Raw genomic sequence first — 14,849 nt, forward strand, 5'->3', positions numbered from 1 at the left:
GTCAGCTCTCCTTAGTTGCATTGCAGATAACCAGATGTCACATTTACAGGAATAAAATTTAGAGGAGCAAAATTATTTCACAAATTTTCAGAAATAAAAATACTAATACAGTCATTCATACTTATTTGCATAACAAATAACAAGATATTCTGCTTATACGAATTAAATTAATGTTAAATTTTTCAGATTGAACAGTTTTGTCTCCAGTAGCATTGTTTAGAGAAGTTACTTAAATAAAATAGAAAAATTCCACTGGGGAAAGGATTTAATCGCAACTTAGAAAGCATTGTTTAGAGGAGATACTTAAATAAAATAGAAAAATTCCACTGGGGAAAGGATTTAATCGCTACTTAGAATAGAATTTTGTTTTCAAACTACGAAGATAAGAATGTTAAATATGGTCAACTTAAAAAGAGTTTTTTCACTTTCATAGATACTAAGGCAGAGGTGTTAAGGAATTAAATATTCTTGCTCAATTATTACATTAATGGTCTAAATTAGTTGCCAAATGGACATAAAATCGTTGGTGAGAGACCACTAAAATTCTGCTAGGATGATAATCAGCAGTTGAATTAAAAATCATATTTAATTGGTTAAAATTTTAGCATAAATCATAAATTGTATTTAAGTTGGTTTGACCATATTTAAAGAGCTTAATCAAAGTTTTCTTTTATATATAGAAAAACATGCTAAATGGCTTTTTAAAACACTTAAATATATCGGTTCGTACAAATAATTGATAAGTACATGCTATGATCAGCTGTAAATACCCACAACCTTCTCATGTTTGTATACAAACATTAATATGGTTTTTTTCAAACGCCACTTAATATGTTTTTCCTTTAAGCTCTTTTTTTCCCTTTAATAATATTTTATAATATATCAATCAATACAATTTTCAATTAATAACCATTTTTAGGGCTCTTATAACAAAACAAAATTCTTCTAAATATCAAGTCAATTTTAAAACTATGTCTTCCATTATAGAAAGTCAACTTTCAGAAAATCCCAAAAATAAATAAGAATCTTTTTTAGAGAAAACTGTGATTATGAGCAAAATAGAGGAATGAACGATTGCTCTTCAATCTTCAAAACAACAGACATTTTTAGAAATGATGAAATAAGCATAAGGCCACATAAATAAAAAAAATCACATAACTGTCATACTTGCAGCATTTAACTTTTAAAATGCATATTTATTTTAAGTGGACTAAGCTGCCATAGGGTACTTCATTGAAATAAAACTATTGCACTTTAAGACTATTAAGCAAAGATTATTTTCAAACCAACGTTGTTTTAATTTATTTCAATTAGCCACTATTATGCTCATAATCTCAATTAGGGCATTCAATAATAGATCTGTCAATACACTGAGAGCATTTAAAGATAGAAAAGTTTCTTTTAAATGGACTGGGTATTTTTATGATTGAGAACAATTGAAACATATGAAAACCTTATTGTGAAACAATGACAGCAAAGAAAAAAATTGAAAAATAAATCAATTAGTAACACCTTAGGAAAAAAAATAGTTAAATATACAATTTTATCAAGTTTTTTTCCTTATATCTGTGCGATTGAGTGACTTGTAAATAACCCGTCAAAAAAATAAATAATAAGTCGCTTTAATATGTTTTAACTTGATAAAATACTTCAAATGAATTTGTAATGGATGTTTTTAACAGACATTTTCTTGATTAAAAAATTATAAAACTAAAATAATGTAAAAACAGCAATTAATCATGGGACACTCAGTCTCTCTTCATTGCTTCGGGCTATGAAATAAACTTTGGTGGGACAAAATATCATGTAAACAATGCAGACTGGGACAGAAACTCACTTGGTCAAAGTATTCTGATATTGAATAACCTCCTATATAATTACATGATTTTCCTCCTACAAAATATTTTACAGGGTACATAGATAAATCTTTAAACAAAAAATAAGCACTTTCTAAGTACTTTTTATGCACTAAAAAAATATTTTTAAACTATATATACATTAACAAAATAATTTTCAAAGACCACATGATCATGATAAAATAACTAGTTTCTGACAAAGAACTATTTTCTTAATTATATTAGCCACCACTAAAAATAATCGACTTTTCGGTTAAATTTCAGAGGGTTGGAAAATGAAGCCTGAAATTGAAAATTTCTTGCAAAATGCAGCAGAGTTGCACATGAGAGTGCAAGAATCTCACCAAACTCAGCTCAGTATGCGCACACTTGGACCCGCAAGTATGTCATCAAACATGTAAAATGATTGGCACTTTCATACACTACATACCGACGGTAAGCGGAAATGCATTTTGTTTGAATGAATTGTGAAAAAGTTGAATAGAACAATGTGAAAAGCATACTTCTGCAAAATACATGGCGAAAATCTCATTTTCAAAAAAGGAAAATTAAGCAGTTTTTAAAAACGCTACGCACCATGTTTTAGTAATCAAAAATCACATTAGTTGTAGCATTAGCATTTGGTGCACAGAAGATTTCTTCCCATAGCCGGTCTGCATATAAACTACAATATAGAATAAGTTTGCAGTTTTTTTTATTTCAGTTTTCATTATTCAATATTTCAATTGCGTAAAAGAATATTCATATAGTAACTGAGTAATCATATACATCCATATATATTGGCAATCACTGTTGTGGTTACGGTTTATATTTTTATTAGAATCTGTTTGAAAATGAAAAATGTGGCATGTCATTATTTCCAAATAAGAAATTCATAAATATAATACAACATCAATAATAAATATTTTCCTGCAATTGCAAAATGAATAAAATAGTAACATTTTTAGGAACAAATTAAAGTAAAAAAATAACACAATTAAAAAGAAAACCCGTAATAAGAGGAATATCAACGGCTTAGCATAAATTACTTAATTATGCAAATAGTTTTCAAAAATCCTTTGACTTGTTCCCCAAATAAATATAACTGTTGTAGAAAAACATTTATTTGTTTACCAGGTTGCTTTATCGAGGCCTTATTTTTTCATACATAAATTGTTGGCCTTTATCAGAAACCACGCCATCTTTAACTGTTAATGTTCTCTTTCGAATAAAATGGAATTGTTGAAGAACAAATTCATAAAATTCATTTTCCATTTGCCAGACTCGAGACATTTGTATTTTGGCTACTACTTCTGGAGATGGCTCTACTTTATTAAATGTTTTTCTTAAATGAGACTTTTTACCTAAAATAGATGCAATTATTCAATAATTATGTAACAACTTTTAAACATTCAATTTTATTGTAGATTGAGTAGACCAGGTGATCAACTCGACAAAATTGCTCAACTCTTTTGGCAAAAATATATCTGAGGTTATAACAGTTACAACATAATGACATTGGGCACTATTATCAGCATGGGGTTGGGTATAAATGTGGCCTTAAAGTGGTCAACATATAGTCCCGGCATTCTAACAAAAAAAATCAAGTGGGAAAAAGTACATAACTAATATTGCTAACTAATTACTTAACTAATATAACAAATTATATTGCAAAACTTTATTACTGGTGAAATTGTAAAATTATTCTTCAAACTAATAAAAAAATTCTTAGAGAAAACACCAAAATTACAGCTTAGAAGAAAAAAATAATTTAAAAATATTAAAATATGTAATTTTCAGTTTTTTTTAAAAAACTTGTTATAATTTACCCTATATCTCGGCATATAAATTGAACCATTGTATATGCCCATATTTTTTTGTAATTGAAAGTGCTCTTCCTAACAAAAACCTTTACATGTAAAGAAAATATGATGAAAGAAAATGCAATTTTAACTGTATATAACATATTAAAAATAATTTTTGAAAGATGTAAATTGATTCTGAGTTATTTTTATCTATCTTATTGTTTGTAATGCATCGACATTTCACTATCAGCAAATGTCCAACTTTCTTACTAGTGTTTAACTGGACACTCTGATTTTCATACAATTTTCTGGGTTTGGAAAGTTGATTTATACACTGGTATATATGGTAATTTTATTCAAAACAAGAAAGTAGGTAGCAAATTTAAAATAATTAAACACTTTATGGATGAATTCAAAAGCATGATTGGCCAAATTTATGATTTCTTAAAAATTAATAAGTACATAAGTAAATAAAATAAAAAAATACTTAAAAAAATTGTATTTTTTAAAATTTATATTTAGTAGTTTAACTATCTGATACAAAAAGTACTTATTATTTAAAAATAGTAACACAGCTAAAATAATTGATATTTCTAACCAAAATGTTTAAAAAAATATATTTTTAATTTTTACAAACTAATTACTGAATAAATACAATCCTGGTTATTTTTGTTCAAGCCATAAGTCCTAAAATTTTAAAGATAGAGAGGCAATTTGTCAATTAGATATCCAATTAAGAGTAAATTTGTGTAGATCAGAATACATTAAAGAAAAAAAAATTCTTGTAATCTTTTCTGAGCAGAACAATTTTTATTTTATATTAGTAAGCGCTAATATGTTTTAAAAGCACTTAAAGTATTCAAATAAATATAAAACTAAATGGGTATAGTTGAAATATGTTTATTACCAGCAAATAATTTTGTATACAGCTAATGGAAAAGTATAATTTAATGTTACATTATCTATTTTTGGTCTAAAATTTTATTTATTTATTTGTTTATGTATATATTTTTTATTTCCAATGGCAAGGCAAAAGGTACAAATAGAAAGATGAAATAAATAACGAATACAAATATACGCAGGATAACAAAAAAAGAAGACCAAAGTCGTTGCCTTAAAAGTTCTCTTGCTTCCCAATATCTTGAGGACTCAGTGTGTCCATCCGTGGTGGAAGGTCAATGCGGTATAAGTGAGCAGAAAGACAACCGTGGCCTGTATATAAGCGGAAGGCCGCAACTGCATCACGTCTTAGTTTGTCGGGAATTACAGAAGAGCTTACATTTCTCCAACTTTTCAAAGCTGTGCAAGTCTGAAGTTATTAGTTTATATTAAAATACAAAATAATAATCTACCCTTTCTTTAGTTTTTAGGATAAAACCTTCATTTTCAATGAAATCAGACTTTGATAAGAATCACATCCTAAAGAACATATTTCAAAAAAAATTATTTCGACTTATTTTAAAAGAAATCAATTGGTTGAAATCAACAAATTTCTTTAAAAAAATTACGATAATCTAGTGGTTTAAATCATGCCGACCCTGTAGCTCAAAGGCACAATTCTCTTGAAGCATTAAAAAAATATGGTTAAAAAAAACGAGTTTAATAATTGAAAAAATAAAACAACAAGAATAGTTTTGCTATTTTTTAGAAACTAAGCAAGAAAATTTTTTTCTTATATCATTTCATTATTTCCTAGTAAATAATAAAATAGTTAATTTATTTAAAGTAATTTTGTAGATTTGAACATTTTTGCTTACTATTTCTGATTAATTATTTATTACATAAACAGGCAAAAGAAAATTAATTGTCCACCAAAATATTAAATTATTCAATATAGCTGAATATCAAGTAGTAACTTAATATTGATGTTACATTTATAAGCAATTTTTTTTAGCGTACAGCAAAAGTTCAATGTTTTGCCAAGCACAAGTTTTGCAGTTACTAGTCTCAAATGAAAAGGATAAAAATAAACAAACTTACCTTCGATGAAATAACTAGTTGCTCCGTGAAAATAACGAGGCAAAGCTGCTTCTAGCAATGAGATGAAATCTTGCAATTCCTCAGTAACTCCAACAAGAAGATAATGCTGGGCTAAATTAAATTTTGCTTGAGCTAAAGCCCACTCACTACCAGGAACCCTGACAAATAATGTTATTGTTACAAATTCAGTTACTAAAATGTGCATTTTAATTCAGATTTTACAAATATAAACAAAGATATTAAAAACAAAAAATAAGAAATTTTCAAATTAAAACTCAAATGCATTAAATAGAATTTCTATCGAAATGCAAAAATAAAAACATTCCGCAGTATAGTTAAGATTTATATCAGAAATTATAAAATACTTTGTGAAATCTATATAATATGAAAAAAAAGCACAACTCCAACTATTTCCATTAAAAAGCTGATGCAATTCATAAAAACTGGCTACTTCTCCTCTGAAAAGGTTTTTATTGGGATTTTTAAAAAAAAAATGTAACAAATTTATGTGACAGGTCTTAAATATTTTCTCCCAGGGTTACAGTTCAAAAAAGAGTTTCATGAAGCTACATTTACAGAAAAAAAAAATTTTAATACTCTGAACTACATAAATTTATCAAGTTGTTGCTTTTGGTTTTTAATTTTAACATAAAATGAAGAAAATAAGTTAAAAAAAGTATATTACTCACCAACATTCTGCATGATGGCCACAAAAGAAAGGAACTTGAAGCCACATGTTTTCTGGATCACAATCTTTCTCATGTTTTATTACACACTCATCAAAAGACTAAATAATAATAAAATGCAATGCAGTTAAAAATTAGATGCACTTAGACAGCATAACACATTAATAATGGCTTTTTGAATAAATTAAACAAAAAAGTTATAAATATTATTTTATCATTTAATCTATACAATTTATGAATAACATATATATAAAAAAATAATTAAAAAGAAGAGCATTACAAAATATGATAAATAAATACAGTCAAACTCAATCATTATTAGTTGTCTTCATTTCATGTTTATACATAAAATATTTAGTTTTAAATACACCCATTCTTTGTGAGCTTTTGTCACAATGCTTTGGATATTCTGTCTTTGTTATTAACAAGTTTAAAACTTCATTAAACAATTTAGTGTCATTAGATGTAATACTTCTTATTTTTTTATACTAATTTTATATATTAATAGATATATAAAATTTACCATTTTGTTCCCCTGTCTTCTTCTTACTACATATGGCCTAAAATCGTCCCCATATCGAAGAAAATAATAATATGACACTAGTCTGTCAAGTGGTTTTCTCACTATATTTATAAATATTGGTTTTTTCACCATACCAAACCTGAAAAATAAAATAAGACCAAATGAAATAAATTATAAAGAGTATAGTTACTGACAAATGTGTATCAAGAAATGGATTTACTGGAAAGAAACACAGACAAGCACTCAACGGCCCCTGACTGTTTTGCTAACGGTTTTTGAGTTCTGAAATACTCCACCACAGATTCTAAACTGATCTATGCATAAATTACCACCCGTAAATTTTATAACAAACAGAATCAAAGCAAAAGTTTTTGTGAAAAATTGAAAAACAAATAAATTAACACAAAAACAAACATTTGTAATTTTGTATGCTCTGCTCTCTTTTTATTAAAAGTTTAAATATATTTCCAAAACAGTTTTTTTTACAATATGTCATCTAATAGTTTCATATTCATATAACAGTGTTATAATGTCATTAATATATACATATATATTAGGAAAAAAATTATAAACAAATTTAAAATTCTAATGACTTTTACAGACAAATCTAAAACAGATAAATATAGACTGTGTATTCGGAAAACCAAATTATCGAATAAGGGCTAAATTGATGCGTTGGATAATAATAAGTAATGATTATATTAACTGTTTCTTTTAAGCTTTTATGAATTTTATTTTATTTCTTTTTTAAGTACATTTCTCAACAATTACACTACCAATAGAGAGCACTGGCTTAAATGTTGCTTACAAATATATTAGTCACTTCCTTCTCTCTCTTTATATTTATAAATAATGCCAGACTGTTACAAAATTTTTTAACATATCAGTAAAACAACTAGCACATGATAAAGATAGGTTATCCTTGATGCATTGCATAACTGTTTAACATTAAACAATATGCATTGTTTCAAAAAACCCTTCAGTAATTAACAAATTTCAACTGAGATTCTATTTTAAGTAGAAATAATAGAAAAAAAAAATCTATAGCCAAAAAAAAAATTCTGTGGTATTCAGTCCTCTTCTTAGCGTTTTTACCTACCAAAAAATAAATACATAAATAATAACTTGTTTCATATAAAATATGCCTAACATGAACTATACAATTTATTTAGCGCTAGATTAAAATAAATTTATAAAAAGATTAAACATAAAAAAATCAAAATGTTGAAGGTATTACACAATTTTATTTACAAAATAAATTAAGATTCCAATTTCAATATTAACCAAAGCCCTAAAATACTTAGTGCTATCCTATTTAGCTTGTTATTTTTAAAAAAGCACTTAAAAAGTTCTGGTAAGCTCTTGATTTGAAATTTTTTTGTTTTTATTTTTTTGATAGAGACATTACATTTCACAAATTAAATACCCTCAGTTTCAATTATAAACTGTTTAGGAATACAATACAGTTTTATTAATTTGAAAATTAAGCAAAAAAGTATTCAGAGATGCCTGGAATAAAATTTAAAAAAAGATAATAATAATAAATAATAAAAGAATTACAAATTTTTTAATAATTGAATTTACAAACTGAAATAAACTAAGAAAAGATATAGGACAGCATTAATAGAGAAACAATGTCAAAAAAGAACTAATAATGATAGAATTACTTGGAAAAATCCAAAAATGCTATGTGCCCATGATATAACCCAGGTTTTTTGGCACTCCATGTTGAAACATTATGAACAAATCTGACCTGTAAAAGAAATTGCCATAAATAAATAATAATGAAACTTCTATTGAATACTACACATGAAAATTATTTATTCAACTAACCAAAAAATCTAAGTTTACAAGGCTTTGCAAAATTACTATATTTACTTTTTTGTTGAATCTTTCAATTTTCTTTTTCTTTAAAAAATAAATAAATAAAATAAAGATAAAATTTTACTGTTTTAAATAGTTGTTATGGTACTTAGTAATATAGTTGACAAGGTTTTCGGTGCCCCTTATAACTTTATTATTAAATATGTGTGAAAACCAAATGGCAAATTGCAGTTACTATAAGAATAATAATATATGTGCTTATAATGGAAGATTTTAATTCCTCCAACCATGTGTAAAACATAAATAATACCTTTGTGGTTTTAGTTCTAAAGTTCAATTTTACACATATTTAAATTGATGTTTGCAATGAAATAATACACAATAAAACTTTATAGAAAGAAAGTTAAGTCTAAAAGTATTTTGATAATGCAAATGGCTTTAAAAAAAAGTCCATACCATTTTCTCAAGGTTTCCACTCAATTCCAGAAAAAAAAATTCTTGACTTTTCCAGGTATACCAGGTAAATTTTAATGCTAATCGAGACCATATTTTCATCAGAAAACTTTGATACTTTTATTAATAATGCAAATATTAGATTTCTTGTGTAAAAAAATATTATTAAATGAGGATAGGAACATTTCAGTTTGACTAAAATGTGAGATTTTTATAACAAATAATTATAATAGATGTACGAATCGACGCCCGGTGGCCGAGCGGTAGCGCTTCGCGCTGTCGTGCCACAGGTCGCTGGTTCGATCATCGGGCCAGGCAAGGTTGACTCAGCCTTTCATCCCTTCAGTGGGTCGATAAATGAGTACCAAGCATGCTCGGGAACTAAATACTGGGGGTTCCGAGTTCAGCTGAACACCTGACCGGAACATCTGCTCCTGCACCCCAGAGCCCAAGGTCAAGAAAACTGAGTTGGCCCTCTACGGGCTGTCGCGCCGCTGAGTTAAGTTTAAGTTTAGATGTTAGAATTATTTAACTTGAATCTCAATAACTGATTACTGTTACTGACAATTTTAAAGCTGGTTATTTTTCAAGTTTAATATAGGAATATACCAGGTTTTCGTAAAAAATTGCATCTTTCCTTGACTATTCCTTGATTTTCGGTGTTAAAATAAAATTTCCTGACAATTCCAGGTTTTCCCTGATCCATTCGAACCCTGTTTTTTATACTTAGATTTTTCTACAGTATAAATAGTAAAACTTATTTAAACAACAATTACAATTTTATAAAGTTTATTAAACTAAATGCTACTATTTTTGTCACAAAATAAATAACCTGCACATATATTTTAATTAAAAAAAACGAGCATTTGAATAGAAAGTAAGGCTGTTAATGTATAGCCAATTTATTAGAAATTTCATTGAGAAAAGAAACATGGTTGTTTAGACTTAGGAATGCTCTGAATATCATCATCAAAGCCAAATTATTAAAAATGGATAGCTAAATACTAATGAACAGCTAATTTTCTATACATAGAATAGAATTCTTTACAATATAAATTGTAAAGCTTATTTAAACAACAATTACAATTTTATAATGTTTATTAAACTAAATGTTACCATTTTCGTTACAAATACGGTATAAAATAAATAACCTACATATATATTTCAATAAAAAAAACTAGCATTTTAATAGAAGGTTATCACAAATCCATTAGAAATATCATTAAGAAAAGGAAAATGGTTGGACAGACTAGAAATGCACTGAATGCCATCATCAAAGCCAAATAATTAAAAATAAATAGTTAAATTTCTTTTTTTTATTTTTCAAATCAGAGTAGATGAGCAAATAAGCATAAAAATTGTAAACTAAAGATTAAAGAATATCATATATAATAAAATTATTAAACCACTAAAATAAAACCAATAATTTTTTAAGAATATTTTAAATTAGGAAAGATTATAATTAAGTTAATTTTTAGCAATGGGCTCAGCCAAATAATATTCGATTTTATAGTTGACCGACCAAATATTTGTTATTCAGTCAAATTATTATAAAAGTTACAAGATGAGTCTTTATGATGAAATTAAATTTAATTAAATACGTTTTAAAATCACAAACAGTAAAAATTTATTAAAAGCCTATATGCATTTCGATGTCACAATGATATTCCTTCATCAGTTTCCCTGTGGTAGAATTTTTTCGAGCAATCTGTGACAAAACTCTCTATCACTAATATCTTTCTGCAAGATACTTTTAATAATAACAAACATGTATGTTACAAATTCAAAATAACAAAAGCCCTGTGTTTCCAAAAAAAGAAAACAATATAATTTCTTATTCTAATATTATGGGTGATATTCTCGCATTTTGTGGGGGGGGGCACACAAATTATTTCCTTCATCGAATTTTATAAATAATCATCACAATGAAAGAAAAATAAAGAATTACGAAATTCGTAGTAGTAATTGCCGGAAAAAAGATTGACAACGAAATCACGCGAATCGGGCTCCTCAAATGCGTATTTCGTTTCGAAATTACGTTAGTGCAATATGTAATATCGGATTTAAAAACTATGGTGAAATTAATAACAGTAACTATCAAAAATTCGATATAATTATTGCCTTAAAAAAGTAAATACTCAAATGCATGATTTGAGTTTTCCGTATTGTTTGAAATATATCGGGATATTTAAAATCGATGTGACAATCAACAATATCAATAACTGCCGAAAATACAATAAAAAAATTACATTGATTTACATAGGTACTTTACGTCGTAAATTGAGAGCGTCAAAAAGTGACTATCTAAATGCATGACTAAAACATTACGTGTAAATTTCCGTAGAGAAGTAATTTTTTTTAAAAAACTTCTCAAAAGAAAAATCTTTCTGTAAGAACTCCGTAACATTTTGCGACAATCTTGCCGTGTTGCTGCGATTCTGCCACAGGGATCAGTATTATAATAATAGATGAGATTTACAATAGGTACTTTACAATGTAAATTGACAGCGTCAAAAAGTGATTATCTAAATGCATGATTAAAGCATTACGTGTAAATTGCTGTAGAAAAGAAAAATCTTTCTGTAACATTTTGCGACAATGTTCTCGTGTCGCTGCGGTTCTGTCATAGGGATCAGTATTATAAAAATACAAGAATATAAAAAACAGAGATGATTAAAATCAGACTCATGTTATATCATACTAAAAGAGAAAAATATGCAGTTTAAACAGATAAGAAAGTTTAATTTAATTTTTTGTCTCCTTTGACAGTGTATTTATCTATTTTAACTGCTCTTTTAGTATGACATAACTATACTCGGATTTTAATCAACTCTCCTTTTTTTATTCATGTCTTTTATCCTACTGATGAAGGTGTACCATTGTGAAACTGAAACATGTATAAGATTTATAACAAATTTCTACTATTTGTGATTTTAGAAAGTTTTTAATGAAACTCACTTTTGTATTAGAAAGTTTAACATAAAAAAAACCCAGTTTTTCACAGTCTCTTTTTGAAAAAAATAGGCATAGAAATAATAACTTTTAATTATATTATCAATATTTAATACCTGATCAGAAAGCGAAAGTACATGGGAGTTTTTCGTAGTATTGATATGAAGCACATTAAAGTTATTTCTTGAGCAAAGATCGTATGCAACTCCCATAAAACTGGTACTTCCTGTTTTCGGAACTCTATTGTAGATGATGACACTGTCGTCAAAGGATGATTTGACCTCCAAATTTAAGAAACTCTGGTCTTCATTCAAAAGTTGCAAAGATTTGGGAACAGGAGCTAAATTCTGTCTTTCAATTCCCGATATAACAGTATCTAAAATTGATTAGATTTGTTTAATAACACATAATGGAGCTTTAAATTAATAAATGCAAAAACACAGATAAATTTTAAAAAAATCCCTCATTTTAAAAAAGTAACTATCGTCTTTATTAAAGTGAGAAACAAATAATTTTTATACAAAATAAAGTAAAAAATCTGTGAAAGAATTTCTCTTTATTGGTACCAGTGCTGTTTGTCACCAAGTTTTAGTGACAGCCCGCACACAACCAAAAAAAAAAAATAGGGGTGAATCATGAAGCACCTCTGAGCAAGTTACTAAGTAATAAATTAAAATTTACTTCAAGTTCACAGACTAAGCAGTTTCATTTGGCAACTAGACGATTTTACATTTAGGTACCGATACAGAACTCTCTCGCTCTGTTTTAAGCAATTATACAATTTTTTTAATGATTTATTACATGCACAAAAGCAAAGCAGGACACTTGTTGCAACTAGGATCCAATTAAAAATTTTCTTCATGGGGAGATTCCCGTATCGTGATCTGTGGCAGAATAATTGGCAAGTCTTGGAAACTTCCAGGCAGAAGCCAGCGAAAAACTAAAATAAACATCACAGAAAAGGACCAATTTAAAAGGTATAACTCGTGACCATCTATACAAAACAAATGAAATAAAACAAAAATACGACCACCGAAGCCGACGTCTTCAGGGGGTACCGGCCCCGGTAGCCATTAAAAACAAAACCATTTCTATTTGAGGGAGAAGCAAAAGCTTAAAATATCTCCCTCAGTACCCCGATGGTTTTGTATAGAGGTCCAGGAAAAACAAGTTTTTAATTTTCAAACCTGTGACTGTGAGTTTTTAATTTTCTGATGATTTTTATTGATTTTCTTTTCGTAATTTGTTTATTCTTTTGAATGTATCTTGTTTTTCCTGGACCTCTATACAAAACCATCGGGGTACTGAGGGAGATATTTTAAGCTTTTGCTTCTCCCTCAAATAGAAATGGTTTTGTTTTTAATGGCTACCGGGGCCGGTACCCCCTGAAGACGTCGGCTTCGGTGGTCGTATTTTTGTTTTATTTCATTTGTTTTGTATTGATACTTTTTTCTGAAATTTCTGCTGCTTTTTAGCGCGTTTTTTTTTCAAAGAAGTTTTTTCCTTTTGATCTTAATTATTTGTGTTTTCTTTCAGTATCGTGACCATCTACATGTTTTTCTTAAAAAAAATTGTAAGCTTAAAATCCATTAGGCATCTTGGTGATTGTAGTTGGCGAGACAGACCACGATACGGAAATATCCCCAGTAACATCATTATAAATAAAATATTTTATGAATTCAAATAAAAAATAAAGGAAACAATTATTTTTCTTTATCAAAATTGCCACAAATCAGTTCTCAATATCACTTAAAAATCAGTCCATCGTCAAAATTACTTGCCACTGCATTTTGGTTGTGAAAAGACATTGTATGCTTATAGAAGGTATGGCTTTATAGCAACTTTCATAATATTATTAAGATCCTGAAAAAATTAAAATAATTTAAGTAGACTTTCTCCTGTTTATCTCAGAAGATGAAAATCTAATTAGTTATTATGTTCTCCAGCTATATTATTATATTTTTCAATATGAATACATTTTCATGTTGAAATTCAATAGCGTTATAACGAAGGTAGAGTTGATTAACATATTGATTTAAATAATTACATTTAATATGATTAATCTTATACAAACTTACCCAGTTTTTTACGGGCATCATCAAGCTTAGAAATTTTAGATTCAAAGTGGTTGTATAAACAAATGAAAATTATGAGACATATCACAGAAATAAAAATCAATAATCTTCCCTGAAACATTCTAAAACTAAAGAAATGCATGTATTCTCTGGCCATCGGTAGCCAATGGATACAGTAAATAACAACATTTATATATTTTAAAAATTTTGGACTATCAACTTTCAGAAATATGTATTCTGAAAATCAGTTCTCAGCTGGTTGATAGAACGTTTTATAATATTAAACTGTCTCATAGTTTGGTTCAAATGAAAAATAGAATACATCTTCATAGTTTGATTATTCATACAACACCACAAAACATTTTTAAACACATAAAGAAATGTCAAAAGTGAAATTCTGATGTTTTTCACACAACAAATATAAATAAATGAATAAGTAATGTATTGTTGTTACAGGTTTAAAATCAGCAATTTGCTGATTAAGTTATAAGTTTGAACTATTTCCAGGCACTGAACTCTTTCCATGCAATCACACTTTGATTCGTAATTGCGACTCAAAACTACAGTAAAAGATATCAATTTTGTACTGAAAAAGTTGAAACACACTGTTCAGTCTATGCAGTCGATCACAGAGCTACTTTGAGAACGAAAGTGAAAATGCGATTAAAGATTGCTTTTAAAAGTTTTAAAAATTCTGCTATTTAAAAGTGTGGTTT

At 27.6% G+C, this 14,849-nt stretch overlaps 1 protein-coding gene across 1 annotated transcript; it reads right to left on the reverse strand.

Annotated features, from left to right (window-relative positions):
* Positions 1 to 430: 430 nt before the first annotated feature.
* Positions 431 to 14,780, reverse strand: Hs2st (Heparan sulfate 2-O-sulfotransferase). The gene is made up of 7 exons (XM_043043384.3): positions 14,137 to 14,780; positions 12,175 to 12,434; positions 8,497 to 8,582; positions 6,830 to 6,968; positions 6,310 to 6,407; positions 5,621 to 5,778; positions 431 to 3,199 (listed from the first exon to the last, which is right to left on the reverse strand). Exons 1-7 carry the CDS (start codon positions 14,288 to 14,290, stop codon positions 2,979 to 2,981), a joined length of 1,116 nt encoding a protein of 371 aa, XP_042899318.2. The 5' UTR covers positions 14,291 to 14,780; the 3' UTR covers positions 431 to 2,978.
* Positions 14,781 to 14,849: the final 69 nt, after the last annotated feature.

This window comes from Parasteatoda tepidariorum, chromosome 10, assembly GCF_982258835.1.
Source record: "Parasteatoda tepidariorum strain Cologne lab strain chromosome 10, Ptep-v5.0, whole genome shotgun sequence".
In the NCBI taxonomy this organism is placed as follows: Eukaryota; Metazoa; Arthropoda; class Arachnida; order Araneae; family Theridiidae; genus Parasteatoda; species Parasteatoda tepidariorum.